The sequence below is a fragment of the Pseudonaja textilis genome, chromosome 6 (genome assembly GCF_049901715.1).
Source record: "Pseudonaja textilis isolate UNSWEBS1 chromosome 6, rPseTex1.2, whole genome shotgun sequence".
NCBI lineage: Eukaryota > Metazoa > Chordata > Lepidosauria > Squamata > Elapidae > Pseudonaja > Pseudonaja textilis.
The window spans coordinates 7,089,225-7,106,516 of record NC_141995.1 but is presented as its reverse complement, the minus strand read 5'-3'; the positions used below and the strand labels follow the sequence as shown (position 1 = coordinate 7,106,516).

The window sequence follows — 17,292 nt, the reverse complement described above, 5'->3', positions numbered from 1 at the left end:
AAGAAGAAGAAGAAGAAGAAGAAGAAGAAGAAGAAGAAGAAGAAGAAGAAGAAGAAGAAGAAAGGAGGAAGAGGAAGAGAAGAAAAAGAGGAGGGAGAGGAGAAGAGAGGAGAAGGAGGAGGATAAGAAGAAGAAAGAAGAAGAGAGAAGGAGGAGGAGAAAAAGAGGAAGAGGAGGAGAAGAAGAAGAGGAAGAGGAGAGAGAGGAGGAGGAAGAAGATAGGAGGAGGAGGAGAAGGAAGAGGAATTGTGATCCTTAGAAATGATGCTGAGGACACATGGTCACAAACTGGCCAGTTCTGGTGGACTTAATAACTTAAGTGAGTTATCCTCCATTTTATGAACTTTCTGATCCCAATTGTGGTCTTAAGTTGAGGACTACCTGTAAGTGGATACACTTGCAGAATATGCCCAACTTGAAGCCACACAGAGCATTCACAATTACAGAGCACTCACAACCACAATGTAGGTTGCCTCCTACTGAAGCAGATGAACAATTTGCTACGGCTGGTGAGAAGGCAATGGCTGTATTTCTTAAAATGGCTGGACTACAAATTGCTCAATCTTTTCATTCTGTAGAAAGATAGCACCCATCCTTCTCCTAGAAGAATGAAATATTTTAGGAAATATTAAAAAGGCAGAATATTCTATTTCCCTGGATGGGAAACAGAGAAGCATGTTTTTTAGAGGCAGGAAGCAGACTCACTCTTAATATCCCCCACCTTTCTTAATAGCCCACAGCAGATATCAGCACTTAAGAGATAAAAAGAGAGCTAGCTCTATTCATAAGCAAATTCCCTACAGCAAGGTCTGAACAAAGATAGGGTTAGCCCTCGGCCACAATAGAAATAGAAATTGCCCAACAATTCATTGCACCAGCCCAAACTTCAACCAAACTTAGCTCAGACAAACATGACCTCTACAGACGCCCCATGGAAGTCTGACAACAGCCAATAGAATACATCTACTTGCACAGGAACAGGAAGTTCAAGTGCAAAGCCCAAGAGAAGGTATTAAAAACCCCTCATTCTCAACTCCATTTGGTCAGTTGCCCAGCATCACACAAGTTCTGCTTTATCGGTAAATGGACCCTCTTTCCAATCAGCCTCTAGCCTCCATTTTGTCTCCTGTGCCTTTCTCCTGGCTTGGAACTGGACCTGGATATTCCTTCCAACAGTTCGGTGGCACAAACTCCTGCCTGGTTTTCTTTTTTGCTCTGTTTTCATTTGCCTCTACCTTTTGAAAACAGAAAGAATAAATCATGTTGACTTCAGGTTGATACAGAGTTGAGCTTCAGATGTAGCTCTTCTGTCTCGGAGGATGAATGTCTTGAGAAAAAATAAGATTCTTTTGGTAGAGCTGTGTTCCTAATTAAGGGTTTTATAAGTTTTCAGCTTTGAAGTAAAAAAAAATAAAATAATCCCTGAGCTTTATTTATGTATTTATCAAAAAAGCCAAAGTTTTCTGTGCACTTTACAATAACAAGTTAGTGACAACATACCTGAATGTAGAACAAAGCAGAAAAATAAAGAATAAGGAAGAAATACCATAGAGAAGATAGAAACAGTTCAACTGTCACAAATTATTAAGTGCCAGTTCAGCTCAAGGATTGACACTGTTTTTCAAAAATTTAAAGTAAAATGGATAAGAGGGAAGCTTTGCTCCTTGAGGGAATAAAGAAACGAAGAGAGGCTTGTTAAACACAGCAAAACCAAGAAGCCAAAAGAAAAAAGAAAAAAAGAACAGTAGGCATTAAAGTACACAGTGGCCATCATAACTCACTTGAAAAGTACATTGCTTGTGCTTGCAAACAGAGAGACAGAGCAAAATACAAACTGAGAAAAAAAGAATAGAAAGCCAATTGGATCCTTTTCAGGAAGGAAGGAATAAATTTAAAGTATTCTGAGAGTTGCAAGGGGAAAAAAGGTCTAGGTTATTATTATTTTTTTGGAAAAGGGGTTGTTCATAATGGATCTAATATATGGTATTATCCAAGTAGATAAGAACATGTAAAATGGTTTGCATGTTCAATTAGAAGCAAGTCTATCACTGATATTGAAAGCCATATAGAGTCTTTTGCATTTATATAGCTGTGTTTTCTTTACCAATTATTGGAAGTAAAATCTGGCTGGGAGAAAAATGTACGAGAAAGGAATTGGAGGCAGGCTGCAGTTGGAAAGGAGGTCTCCATTTAATTGGGTAGACAGAAAGAAATAGTGACCGCGGCATGTTTCTGGGTGGCTGACAAACTGAGATTGAGATTAGATGGGACTTTATACAATTTGGATGGCTTTGTGATTGAGATGCCTGTCCCTGTGCAAAAACATTTCCTTTAATATTTTAATGGCTATTGCCGGATTCCTATGGGGTCATGCAGGGGTCACGATTGGCTCTACAGGTAAAAGGGGATATGTAAATCCTAGGTGTTTTGTTTATCTGAGCTAATCTTGTCAGTTTCTGCACCTTGTCTCATATGCTGTTTATTTGGGGGCTGCTGGCTGCCCTTTGTTTATGAATAGAGTGGCCTGGCTTTACAAAATATCCATTCATAAAGCCTTCAGGCTTCTTTTTTTAGGCTGTTTTCCTATAGCAGAAGGACTGGGGCTGCTTTCAGCCTCTGTTAAGGAGACTTTTCTCCTCTTCTTTAGAAAAATATTCTATTTTCCCCCCTTTAATATTCTGTAGAATATTTTATTCCTGGGAAGGGTGGGGAGGGCTTCCCATCCAATATATACATGCAGGCAAACAGCTTTTCTTCCAGTGAGTTGCCCAACCACCTCTCACCTTCCAAATAATGCAGACCATTGTTGGAAGTTAAAACCCACCCACTCCTACAAAAATGAGATATTTTAGGATACATACTAAAAAAAGGCAGAATATGTCCCCTAAAAGAGAAGTAGAAACTCAGAGAGGCAGAATCTCAGCCCCACTATCTTTGCTAATGGGATTAAGGTCTGGGCCAGTCTATTCTACATAACAAAGATCTACCTCTTTCAGGCAGACTAATAATAGGAATCCCAAAGCCTTTTCATGACATCATCATCCAGCAAGGCTCAACCAAGCCTGGGACTCAGGACACCCTACAGAGTGGCCCCTGCATGGCCCCATGAGAGTCTGACAACCAGAATACAACCTCAAATTCAAATCCCAACAGAGAGCAATAAAACCCAGGGCTCGAAGCCATGTGGTCCTGTCCACCATTAAACCTTCTTTCCAAGCAGTCACCATGTTTCCAGTGTCTTTTCTTCCCCGCTTGGAACTGAACCCAGAAGGCTATTTCTTCCAACACCATCGTGGTTTTGGCTGTCCACGTTTCTCTCCCTTTCAGGGGAATTCAGAGAGAGAATCCAAAACAAATCTACCTGATTTCCATAATTGCATGATCAAAGCCTCATTTTTTTTTTCTCGATTGTGTTGCGGATGCTTCCATCTGTATCCCCAAGCTAAGAGCCAATTGGGTCTAGTCATTTCCGGTGGAGTTTGGGGGAGAGAAAAAAAGACTTTTGCTGCTTTCCTTGCATGCAGCCAAAAGCAGAAGAAGAAAGAAGCGGAAAGGAGCCGCCTGATGGCCAGGCCAGGCATGTGGGGCGCATAGGGCAAGTTCCCCCTCCGCCCTTTCCCCTCTCCCCTCGCTACCTCTTGTTGTTCGCAATGCAAGCGACGCAAGCCTTGTGTTCCCGCACAGCCTGGATTAATTGGTTTGGGGATGACATTTGTCTGAGGACCACCAAAATTTTCTCGCGGACCACCAGTGGCCCCCGGCCCACTGGTTGGCGACCACTGTCCTAATATGTTTTCTTCCTTTTAAGAAATGAAGCAGTCCTCTCGAACAGCGCAGGAAAACCAGTTTTTGAAGCAGCTGCGCTTGCTTACACATGCAGTTTCCTAGATTTTAGCTTTCTAAACTTCTTTTTAAAAATTAAGAGCAAGGGTGGGATGCTATTGGTTCTGCCCAGTTCTATAGAAGCGGTAGTTCTGAAGAGCAACAGACATTGAACCGGTTCTGTCTTTGCTGCTGTTTGGTCCACCCAAAAAAAAGAGGCTTTTTAAATGCTCTGCACCGGCACGCAGTGCTTTTCAGTTGTCTGGGCGGCACAGCTTCATGTTTTTGACACGTGCGCGCAGCGCAAAATGTAGTCACAGAACCAGTAGTAACACTGGTTGAATCCCACCCCTGATTAAGAGCACCTTGCTGGCTTTGACTGCTTGTTTTACCTCTGCCGCATGAGCAAATAAAAATATCTGGCTTCAATATCTCTCAACCCGACCAAAGAAACTATTGTATGCTTTAATAGAATGTGGGAATTCAGTCTTATGAAGCAAAGCTGCAGATGTTTACACAGAAATAACCCCACCGTCCTCACTGAAGGAAGTTTCTCCTTAATTCCAGGCTGCTTCTCTCCTTGATTAGTTTCCATCCATTGTTCCTTGTCTTGCCTTCTGGTGCTTTGGAAAGTAAGTTGATGACCTCTTCTTTGTGGCAGCCCCTCAAATATTGAAGCACTGCTATCATGTCCCCCTTAGTCCTTCTTTTCACTAGACTAGCCAAACCCAATTCCTGCAACTGTTCTTCACATGTTTTAGTCTCCAGTCTCCTAATCATCTTTGTTCTTCCTTGCACTCTTTCCAAAGTCTCAACAGCTGATCAAATTGAATCTAGTGTTTTGAAAACAGGGCTACACAACCTTTTCACATACTGACACCTGCCATTATTCTGCTTTCAGGAACCAGGTTTTAAATAGATGGGACATTTATTTGGGATGGGAGGAAGGAAACAGTAGAGAAGGAAAATGGAACTAGAAAATTTAGCTACCCATGCAGAAGTGGTATTTAGCAGGTTTTGACCAGTTCTGCAGAACCAGTAGTGGAAATTTTGAGTAGTTCGGAATACCACCTCTGACTGGCCCCGCCCCCATCTATTCTCCACCTCCCATTGAGTCCCAGCTGATTGGCTGGGTCTTCTTTGGTTGCCCTGCACAGGAGAATGGAGCTGGAAAGCAGGTTAGTGGGGTGGGGAGGGAATGGGATTTTGCAGTAACCTTCCCCCAGGAGTGGGGAGGGAATGGACATTTTACAATATTCTCTTCTGCCGTGCCCACCAACCCATGCCCACCAAGCCATGCCGACAGAACCAGTAGTAAATTTTTTTGAATCCCACCACTGTACCCGTGTTTTCCCAAAAATAAGACTCAATCAGAAAATAAGCCCTAGCATGATTTTTCAGAATCCTTGTAATATAAGCCCTACCTCCCCAATTAAGATGCACACATTTAGTACCATATTGTCCCCAAAATGAGACCTAACTGGAAAATAAGCCCTAATGCATCTTTTGGAGCAAAAATTAATATAAGACCCGGTCTTATTTTTGAGGAAACATAGTTGTTACAGTAACTCTAAGCTTGGTTCTCAAAGACTAGCAAATAGATGGTTGGCTTCATGGCTAAGAACATGTGATATATCAACAAAGAAAATGATGCAAATAGCAGGAAAAATACATGGAACAGGATCCGTAGTTCAATGCCTTATCTCTTCCCGTAAGCTGAGACATTTTGTGGCTGAAAGTGCAAGCAAACAATTGCCAAACCTTCTCAGTAAATTTCCATCCTATGGCTCGATGCATGCCTGCCTTGACCCAATTTCTGAATGTCTGCAGCTACAACTTCCATCAACCCAACCTACTTAGCTCATAGTCAGGGATGATGGGTCTAAGAGTTCAGCCTCAGAGGTGCTCATGTGGGGAGCTATCATGTTACACCAGGGGTCCCCAAACTTGGCAACTTTAAGACTTGTGGACTTCAACTCCCAGAATCATCAGGCTGAAGAATTCTGGGAGTTGAAGTCCACAAGTCTTAAAGTTGCCAAGTTTGGAGACCCCTGTGCTACAGATTCATAGGTATAGAGGGGTTGTCAGGGAATTGGGCAGCCAGTGTATCAGGTTAAAGTTAAAGTTTTTGGGGTTTGGGGAAGAAACCACAGAGTCAGGTAGAGTATTCCAAACATTGACCACTCTGCTGCTGAAGTCATATTTTCTGCAGTCAAGTTTGGTGCGGTTAACCTTGAGTTTGTATCTATTGTTTGCTCTTGTATTGTTATGGTTGAAGCTGAAGTATTCATTGACAGGTAGGACATTGCAATGTATGATTTTATATACTACACTTAGATCGGACCGAAGGCAGCATAGTTCTAGGTTTTCTAGGTCTAGAATTTCAAGTCTGGTGGCATAAGGTATTCTGCAATGAGTAGAGGAGTGGAGAACTCTTCTTGTGAAATATTTCTGGACTTTTTCAATTGTGTTAATATCAGATACGTAGTGTGGGTTCCAGACTGATGAGCTGTATTCGAGTATTGGTCTAGCAAATGTTTTGTATGCTCTCGTTAGTAGTGTGATATTACCAGAGAATAAGCTACATAGGATTAGATTAATATCTCTTAATGCCTTTTTAGCTATGTAGTTACAGTGGCCTCTAGCACTTAGATCATTTGAGATGAGTACTCCAAGGACCTTGACAAAGTTTGGATCCTCAATAAGGTCTTGACTATTTAGCTTGTATTTTATTTTCTGATTTTTTTCTGCCAATATGTAAGACAGAGCATTTATTTGTTGAGATTTGAAGTTGCCATTTGATTGACCACTCTGAAACATAGTCAAGGTCTTTTTGGAGGGTAGTAGTATTGTCTGTGGTGTTGAATAGCTTTACATCATCAGCAAAGAGAACGCAGTTGCTCTTAATATGATCACAGAGGTTATTTATGAAGAGTATGAAGAGAGTTGATCCTAAAACACTGCCTTGGGGGACACCACTATTGACAGGTACAGAATTTGATAGGACACTCCCAATTTTGACCATTTGTTGTCTGTTTGACAGGAATGCTTCTATCCAGTAATGCAGGTGTCCAGAGATACCATAAGATTTTAGTTTTTGTAGTAGTTTGTTGTGTACCACTGAATCAAAGGCTTTACAGAAGTCTATGTAGATTGCGTCTATTGTTTTGCCCTGATCGAGTTGTGTAGTCCATATGTTTTTGCAGTGTAAGAGTTTCAGATTACAGGATAGTTTTTTTCTGAAACCAAATGGTTTATTAGAGAGTAGGTTGTTTGTCTCTAAGTGGAGGATGATGGATTGGTTAATAATTGATTCCATGACTTTACAGGTGACGCAGCATAAAGAGATTGGTCTGTAATTTTCAACTAGGCTGGGGTCTCCCTTTTTGAAGATGGGGATGACCGTGGCTTGTGACCATAGTTTTGGCAAGGAGCTGGTCCTGAAAGATTTTTCAAAGATTATGCTAAGAGGTTCAGCTATGGCAGTGGATAGCTTTTTAAAGAAGTAGGCACATATTCCGTCTGGTCCAATGATAGGGATGGTTTTAGATTGCGCAATGCTTTTTCAACAATGTCTTCTGTAAAATCATTATGTATTGGATCATTGTAGTTGTCTATGGTTCGACTAGGAAATCCTGGGCTTGATCCATTGATGTTTACAAATACTGAGCCAAAGAATGTGTTAAAGAAGTTTGCTTTGATGGTGTTGTCACTGCAGTCTTTGCCATTAGGTCCTTTCAGGGGTGGGATGGACCTTGAGTCTTTTAGTTTGTTGTTTACAACATTGTAGAAAGCATGGGTGGAATTTGTGCGTAAAAGGTTTTCCTCTTGTTTAATGTGATAATTAGTGCATTCAGTTTTTATCTGGTGGCATAGATTTTTATATCAGCTTTTGAAGTTGGCAATGTGACCAGATTTGTTTTTTCACCAAAGTGATCTCTTTTTGGATTGAAGCATCCTTATTGTTATGGGTAATTTGTTTTTTTCTGGTTTTGGGAGTTGTTAATGGTACATATAGTTTGATGTCTGTTTTGATTTCTAGTAAGAATATGTTGTAATGGTCTTCAACAGTATTGCATCCAGTGAATAGAAATTGCCAATCAAGGGAAGAGAGATAGTTGATTATAAGATCATAGTTGCCTTTTTTGAAGTTATAATTGGGGTTGTTGTCATTGTGATTATTTTTGTGTGGACGTATGTTGAGACAAAAGTCAATCATGTTGTGATCACTGTTGGAAAAGGGTTCTTTAATTTGTATTCTGTAAATTGAATTCAAACTATTGAAGAAGATGAGATCGAGGCAGTTCGTATTGTTGGTTACTAGTTGTTCTAGTCCCAGATTTGTTACTGCATTGTAGAAGGTTGCATGTGTGGGTTCAGTTGTACATTCGTTAAGGGTCCAGTTAATATGAGGTAGATTGAAGTCACCAAGAAAGATAGAAGCGTGAGGGCAGGTTGCTGCCCATGTTAGTAGTATATTTAGCTTGTTTACATGTTCGATGTCATAATCGGGGGCTCTGTAACATAGTAAGAACCGAAATGTGATATTTAAGGTCAGTTCACAGATAATGGTCTCAGGAAGACATCCTCCTCAATCTGAGTCCATCAAAGGCTAGATTATATCAGAGCCCAATAGAAAAGAAAAGGCAGTCTGTGAGCAAGGCCACAGCTTATCAGCGTGACTCTTCCACGGAAAACTGACCTCTGCCAAGAACTGATGTACTCTGCTTCGCATCAAACACACCAAATTGCCCTGAGTCATAATGGAAGCGTTGCAAAATTGCCTTGATCACTTACAATGGCGAGGCAGGAGGGAAAATTAAGGCTCAGCCAAGTTAGTACTGCTTCCAACATCTGCTCTCAGATGAAAAAAAAATTCATTGGCAGCCAGCAGCAGGCTGGTCAAAATAAGGCAAAAATGACATGCATTAATCCCTTATTTTTCTCTGCCTCCTGCTTCTGTCTTGGATTGCTCAGCCCAGTGATAGAAAATATACTGCATACACTCTAAGGTCCCTTCCAATTCTGTTATTCTGTGTTAAAGGTTGTTGTTGTTAGTTGTAAAGTTGTGTCCGACCCATCATGACCCCATGGACAATGTTCCTCCAGGCCTTCCTGTCCTGTACCATCTTACGGAGTCCATTTCTCCTCACGTCGACTGCTTCAATGACTCCATCCATTCCCTCATTCTCATGACCGTTTGTATTTTGTTCCTCAACCAGCACATGTTAAAAAGCTGAAGTAAAAGTGTAGGTTTGAGGGTTTGAGGGTTATGGAACAGCCGTAGCAGCCGTAAAATGTAATTTTAGCAGTAAAAGTAAACCGAGACTCCTATTTTGGAAACTTTCATGCAAGGGTGGGATTCAAATTTTTTAACAACTGGTTCTGTGGGTGTGGCTTAGTTGGTGGGTGTGGCTTGGTGGTCATGTCATTGGTTGGGCGTGGCCAACTCAATATCACTCACATCAAGGCATGCATCTCCTCGCTTGGTCTCTCATGACTGTAGAGATGCTGCAACAGTCATAAGTGTGAAAAAGGGTCATAAGTCACTTTTTTCAGTGCCATTGTAACTTTGAATGGTCACTCCACACAAGCAAAGTACCAGTAAAGGAGGGGAAAAAAAAACTCCAGAGAAGTTCCTGAGACAGGAAGTCTAGTCCTGCCAAGAATGTAATAAGGGTCAATGGAGAGGCAGTTTCTGTAAGCAACACCAGAATGTTTCCTTCCTGCCTTCCTTACAGGATTAGGCCAGTAATTTCTTTTAACAACCGGTTCTCCGAACTGCTTAGAATGCTAACAACCAGTTCTAGCGAATAGGTGCGAACTGGTAGAATCCCACCCCTACTTTCATGCCTCTTAAACTGCAACTGTTTCTTCCCACTTTCTGATTAACAGCTGTCCCTGGTTCACAATTTAAATTTTTCAGGGTACTATTTTCGGACCCCTCCCACCTTGTCATAGTGACAACTGACAGATACGAGGCCAGGAAAGGGGTGGGTTCCAGTACAAACAATATTAAAACAAAATATTTCAAGTGCAATCCAAACTCCAAAATCACAGATCGGTAGTTCTCGGCTTGTTATCACAACTGAATGCAAAAATTTTCCTTGCTGAGCTACGACAGTTGTCAAGTGAGCTTTGCCCTATTTTTATGACCTTTCCTTGCCACAGTTGTTAAGTGAACCACTGCAGTTGTTAAAGTTAGGAACACAGTTGTTAAGTGAATCTAGTTTTCTTATGGACCTGGCTTGTCAGAAGGTCACAAAACGAGACAAAACAGTGACCCTGGGACACTGCCTCTGCCATAAATGCATGCATATTGTCCAAGCACCTGAATTTTAATTAAGGGGACACAGCAATGCTCGTAAAAACAGTCACGCCTTAAGTCTCCTTTTTCATTGCTGTTGTAACTTTGAACAGTCGCTAAATGAAAGGTTGTATGTTGTGGACTAACCTATATAAGGGCTCACGAGTTGGACAAAAATGACTCAAGAGATGAACAAGGTTTTGAGTGACTGTGCAACCAACAGTATTCATAGCTTTGATTTCATGATCTGGACACCAGTCTTACAATTTTCACAGCCCATTACAAAACCATTATAATCCTTCCTTCCTTCCTTCCTTCCTTCCCTTCTATTCCTCTTCCATTCTTCCCTCCCTCCCTTTCTCTCCTCCCTCCCTCCTTCCTAATAGGTAAAGATAAAGGTTCTCTTCGCACATACATGCTAGTCATTTCTGGCTCTTGGGGACGGTTCTCAACTCTGTTACAAAGCCGAAGACCCAGCGCTATCCGAAGATGTCTCTGTGGTCATGTGGCCGGCACGACTAAATGCTGAAGGCACATGGAATGCTGTTCCCTTCCCACCAAAGGAGTCCCTATTTTTCTACTTGCATTTTTACATGTTTTCGAATTGCCAGGTTGGCAGAAGCTGGGACAAGTAAACGGGAGCTCACTCCATTACATGGTGCTAGGGATTCGAACCGCCGAACTGCCAACCTTTCTGATCCACAAGCTCAGAGTCTTAGCCACTGAGCCACCGCATCTCTTTTATAAATAAAAGCCCTCTATTTGAATATAACAGTTCAGATGAGATCTACATACGGGGGTCTGTTTGGGCTAAATTATAGGGGTGATTCAGAAACATGGGGTTGTCTTATCTTTTCATTTCATCTGTTGCTTTGCGTTCCACTATCTGGTTCTATTATGTAATGTCTGGTTCTATTATGTAATTATCTTATTCTATATTTTGATAGGGCCTTTATGCTGATTGGCGACATTAGAGATATTATTTCAAAGAACTTTCCCTGGCCTTGAACTCATTTTGAGAAAGGTTTTTCTATTCTTTTTGTGTCAGCTTTCTATTTATTGCATTAAAAAAAATTCCAATTAGAGGTTTGGCAGAGCCCAGACTGCTTTAACACCAGCATAATGGAAATATTAATTATCAGATAATTCGTAGCCACTAAGCTCTGAAAAAAAGGCTTTAGGGTTTAATGAAAAATGTCAGTGGGAGTATTATCACCCCTTTTTCATTATAGAATAAGAAACCTCTTGGTTGCTCCTTCAGAGGATAAGGTAATTAAAAAAATACATAAATGCGCTAAGATGGATAGCCTAACCAAATTGTTAAAAAATAAACAAGATAGTGAGTATTATGAAATATGGAACATTGGGTATGAGTGTTTAAAGAAAAGGTAATATTTGATATTTGGATAAGTTAAGGAAATGACAGAAGACGTGCATTTAATCATAAATTATATAGAGAAATTAAAACGTTAAAAGAACAAAGGAGTTGTTGTAACAAGGGAGATCACGTCAATGATAGAGATAAAGAAAAAAAAAGAACCATTGCTCAATATATGCTGTAAAATGTGTGTGTGTGTATCCCCCAGCAACTAAAACTAACCTGAGCACAACCAAGCCCCCACCTGAACAGAACATGCCTCCAGCCAATCAGAACACGGCCAATCTCCCAACCAATCAGAACACAGCCAACCCCCCTACCAATGAGAACACACCCCCACCCAATCAGAACACAGCCAAGCCCCCACCCAATCAAGTCACACCCCCACTAGCAGTTAAAAGGAAGAAGCAGCTGCAAGCTCACATCACTCTGAGAAGCAAAGAGCCGAAGACACAAGCCTGAAGATGATGAATGAGACTTCATCGAAATGTTGCCTAGATACTTCCAATCTTATGCGGGAGAAAACCCGAATAACCAAAGATACACACACACACACACACACACACACACACACACATACATATATACATATATATGTTGATTTGTCTGTTTTAAATGTATGTCAAATAAATGTTTTTTTTCTAGAATAAAATTATTTAAAAAAATCCATTCCATTCCAATCATATGTCGATTAGGTACATATTTCATGTTGCTTACAACTAATAATAATACTCTTCTTATCAATACAACGATATAACAATAATCACATTCCCATATGAGCAATATAAGTAATACCCAATATATCTGTTTTACCAGCTTCTCTTATTGCTTAATACATTTTAATTTATTTTATTTTCTAACCATCGATAAAACAAATCCCATACCATGTAATCTTCAGATTCTTCTTTTTCTTTGATTTCTAATGTTAGTTATTCATTTCTGCACATTTGAATTTTTCCCCAATTACTTTTCCCTCTATCGGTATCTTATCACTTTTCCAATTTTGAGCAGATACAATACTAGCTGCTGTGATGACACGTATGATTAAGTATGTTTTTTTTTCTTTACTGTAACTTTCAGATAACATTCCTAATAAAAATATTTCAGGTTTCAAATCTATATGTTGTTTAATCATTTTTTCCAACCGTGTGTGCATTTTAGTCCAATATCTTTCAGGTTCTATGCAAGTCCACCACATATGGTAATATGTTCCTGGTGTTTGGTGACACTTCCAGCATTTTGTTGATTTATCTTTAAACATTTTTGCTAGTTTTGCTGGTGCTAAGTGCCATCTATAAAACATCTTGTACAAGTTTTCTTTATATGCTGTCGATATTGTTAATTTATAATTCCTATCCCATAGCTTCTGCCATTTATCTAATTCTCTGGCATACCCAAAATCTTTTGCCCATGCAATCATTGTTCCTTTAACTTGTTCCTCTTCCAACTTAACACCTATTAAGTAACAATATAATCTTTTAATCAATTTATCCTCTGTTCCTGTTATTATTTTAAGAGAAAAGTTTTGATTGGTGCCTGCTACCTGTTCTAACATAAGCCGGTGAAGGCTGGACATTAACCTCACCATCGACACAAAAGCTACGAGTGGCACAAAGGTCCACAGAAAGTTACACGCTCAGCATTACAAGACAAGATAGGAAGTCCTGTGCATGGATTAGGGAACAAAGTGAAGTATATGATATAATCAGGAGAGTAAAAGGAATGGAAGTAGAAATGGGCTGGTCACATAGCAAGAAGAACTGATGGCCGGCAGACCAAGGCAGTCATAGAATGGATCCCACTTGATCAAAGGTGTCCACGAAAGAGATCTAAAAGAAGAGGGATGCTGACATCAGCAAGTAGGGGAGGCCCAATTGGCAAAAGGAAACTCAGGAGTGTATAGGTTGGAAACACGTGGAAGAAGCCTTCATCTTGCAGTGGATAGGCAATGACTAAGATGATGGTGTGGTGGTATTGGTGCTATTTCCTTCCCCTCCTGTCCCTTGCTTCATTCCTTTTTTCGCTTTCTCTCTTGTTCCCCTTCCTTCCTTCCTTCCTTCCTTCCTTCCTTCCTTCCTTCCTTCCTTCCTTCCTTCCTTCCTTCCTTCCTTCTGTCCATCAATCCTTTTCTTCTTTCTACCACTGACTTTTCCTTCCCCTACTGTCTCTTCCTTCCCTTTTCCCTCTCTTTTGTTTTCCTTCCTACCTGCTGTCCATCAATCCCTCTCTTCTTTCTGTCACTGACCTTTCCTTCCCCTACCGTCCCTTCCTTCATTCCTTTTTTCTCTTTGTCTCTTGTTCTCCTTCCTTCCTTCCTTCTGTCCATCAATCACTCTCTTCATTCTATCACTGACCTTTCCTTCCCCTACCGTCCCTTCCTTCATTCCTTTTTTCTCTTTGTCTCTTGTTCTCTTTCTTCCTTCCTTCCTTCTGTCCATCAATCACTCTATTCTATCACTGACCTTTCCTTCCCCTACTGTCCCTTCCTTCATTCCCTTTCCCCTTTCTCTCTTGATCTCCTTCTTCCTTCCTTCCTCTGTGCATCAATCCTTCTCTTCTTTCTATCACTGACTTTTCCATCCCCTACTGTCTCTTCCTTCCTTCCCTTTTTCCGTTTCCCCTTTCCCCCTTGTTCTCCTTCCTTCCATCCATCAATCCCTCTCTTCTTTCTATCACTGACCTTTCTTCCCTACTGTGTCTTCCTTCCTTCCTTTTTCCCTTTCTCTCTTGTTCTCCTTCCTTCTGTCCATCAATCCCTCTCTTCTTTCTATCACTGACCTTTCTTCCCCCTACTGTGTCTTCCTTCCTTCCTTTTTCCCCTTTCTCTCTTGTTCTCCTTCCTTCCGTCCATCAATCCCTCTCTTCTTTCTATCACTGACCTTTCTTCCCCTACTGTGTCTTCCTTCCTTCCTTTTTCCCCTTTCTCTCTTGTTCTCCTTCCTTCTGTCCATCAATCCCTCTCTTCTTTCTATCACTGACCTTTCTTCCCTACTGTGTCTTCCTTCCTTCCTTTTTCCCCTTTCTCTCTTGTTCTCCTTCCTTCCGTCCATCAATCCCTCTCTTCTTTCTATCACTGACCTTTCTTCCCCTACTGTGTCTTCCTTCCTTCCTTTTTCCTTTCTCTCTTGTTCTCCTTCCTTCTGTCCATCAATCCTCTCTTCTTTCTATCACTGACCTTTCTTCCCCTACTGTGTCTTCCTTCCTTCCTTTTCCCCTTTCTCTCTTGTTCTCCTTCCTTCCATCCATCAATCCCTCTCTTCTTTCTATCACTGACCTTTCTTCCCCTACTGTGTCTTCCTTCCTTCCTTTTTCCCCTTTCTCTCTTGTTCTCCTTCCTTCTGTCCATCAATCCCTCTCTTCTTTCTATCACTGACCTTTCTTCCCCTACTGTGTCTTCCTTCCTTCCTTTTTCCCCTTTCTCTCTTGTTCTCCTTCCTTCCGTCCATCAATCCCTCTCTTCTTTCTATCACTGACCTTTCTTCCCCTACTGTGTCTTCCTTCCTTCCTTTTTCCCCTTTCTCTCTTGTTCTCCTTCCTTCTGTCCATCAATCCCTCTCTTCTTTCTATCACTGACCTTTCTTCCCCTACTGTGTCTTCCTTCCTTCCTTTTTCCCCTTTCTCTCTTGTTCTCCTTCCTTCCGTCCATCAATCCCTCTCTTCTTTCTATCACTGACCTTTCACTGACCCTACCATCCCTTCCTTCATTCGTTTTTTCCCTTTCTCTCTTGTTCTCCTTCTTTCTCCTTGCAGAACATTTTAGATGCCCTACAATGTGAAAGTGTCTTTTCTTTTCCCTGCATTCATACTAAACAAATAGAACATAGAATAATGGGGTTGAAAAGGACCCTGGAGGTCTTCTAGTCCAGCCCACTGCTCAAGACGGAGACCCCATACCAGTGATGGCTAACCTTTTCGTCACCGAGTGCAAAATGGTATTGCACGAAAATGCAATATGTGCACATTCCCCATTCATGCACCACGCACATGTGCCACACCCCCTGCGCATGCACAGTTATCCCCTACACATGCACAGTCATCCTCTACACGTGTGCCCCACCCCCGCATGTGCCCCTCCCCCCACAGATGCACGGCAGAGACCCAAAGACCAGCTGGTTGGCGGGAGGTGCATGCACAGCAAAGCTGGGATGATGGCTTGCATGCCATAGGTTTGCCATCATGGCCCTATACCATTCCAGACAAAAGGCTGTCCAGTCTCTTCTTGAAATCCTGGAATCAAAATCAATCAAGTCAGAATCAGAGACTGAACAAGACTCTCACTGGGAGAACAAGTTTCTATCTGGACAACCATTAGTCTGAAGTGGTGTAGGGGTTGTTTAGATGACCTTTGAGGTCCCTTCCAACTCTGTTATTCTGTTATTTAAAACAGCACGAATAGGTTTGGCTAAATATTAGGGTTTGCTTGTTTATTTATTTTTTTAAATAAAGTTTTATTTGGGTTTTCACACGTAAAAAATGCAAGTAAAACATCTTTTTTGAAAATAGCATGGTCCCGGGTTGAACTTCTTTATACAGACACAAAACTCAATTTCATGCTCCTTTTTGTGTTCTATTCCATATCTTATACTATTCTACATTTTCTATATATTTTTCCCCCTTTTAAAATTTTTTCAATTTTATTTTGATTATCTCATCTCCATTCAAATCATTATATTTATACTTTTGTCTGTTCTGTTTCAATTTCATATTGTCTTTTCTCATTAAACAAATTTTCTCCTGTAGTTACTAATTGGAGTATGACACCTTTATATCTTTTAATTACATCCATTCAACTCTTATTGAAACTTCAATATATACCTTAAGTTTATGACCTTCAATATAATAACATAATACATAACTTCCAATCGAATTCTGCTTGGTACATTCTTATAATACACACTATATTCTTTTTTAAAAAAAAGATATATGTAATTATAAACCCTGATTCCATTCCAGTTCAGTTCTATCATTAATAATCATTAAAATCTTAACATCTTTAACACTTCTTTTCAATTAAATATCATACTTCCTTAAAGACACGTATAATCATAATTAATTTTTCCCTTATTTCTCTTCACTTACGTTTTGTGAATCATTAAATATTCATTTTTTTTACATTTGTGTACTATTGACCTCACCCCTTTCCTAAGAGGCCTGTAGGGGGTGTGCATAAGCGCACCAACGTGCCTACCGTCCCTGTCCTATTGTTTCTTTTTATTTTTCTTATATGTATCCATTTCATGTATTCATAACTATGTTATACCTGTTACCTGTTACCTGTAATCGCTTGACAAAATAAATAAATAAAAGATCTAAGGTAATCAATGCAGCTTGCCAACCCAGTCAGCCAAATTTCTCTGAACCTTTTTTTGCCTGTTCTAGGTTGGCTGGGGAAAAAAATACCTGCTTTTTCTTTTCATCGGAGAGAATCAAAGCGTGCGTAGGATCAATATAAAATTGTACCTCTCTGTAGTCCATGAGTGCACGAGAGGAGGAGCAGCAGGAGGCTTCCAACCCCAGCCTTCATCTTAGTTCCCTGACAATCACTCTGGACTGTTGTGCGTTTAAGGTTTGTTTTCAATGGCTGGGTTGCAAGTGGGGCGTCGTTGAACTGAACCCTTGTGTTTACATATTGCTTCCCTTTATATATATTGATCAATGATTAATTGCCATGCAAAGGTCAGAGAGCAGGCATCCTTGGCCTGGCTGAAAGGAAGCCAAGGTCCAGAGTCAGGCAAACACAAGGCAATAGAGGAAATTGACCCCCAAACCATGTTTAGGCTTAAAT

General features: G+C 40.7%; 1 protein-coding gene across 2 annotated transcripts in view; it reads right to left on the bottom strand.

Annotated features, from left to right (window-relative positions):
• Positions 1-17,124, bottom strand: part of GC (GC vitamin D binding protein) — a 44,653-nt gene extending 27,529 nt beyond the window's left edge. For both annotated transcript variants that reach the window (XM_087935757.1, XM_087935756.1), the window contains exon 1: positions 16,968-17,124. In XM_087935757.1, the coding sequence (XP_087791883.1) occupies positions 16,968-17,031 (64 nt within the window). In that variant the 5' untranslated portion in view covers positions 17,032-17,124. The remainder of the gene's footprint in view (positions 1-16,967) is intronic.
• Between the last annotated feature and the right edge of the window lie 168 nt (positions 17,125-17,292).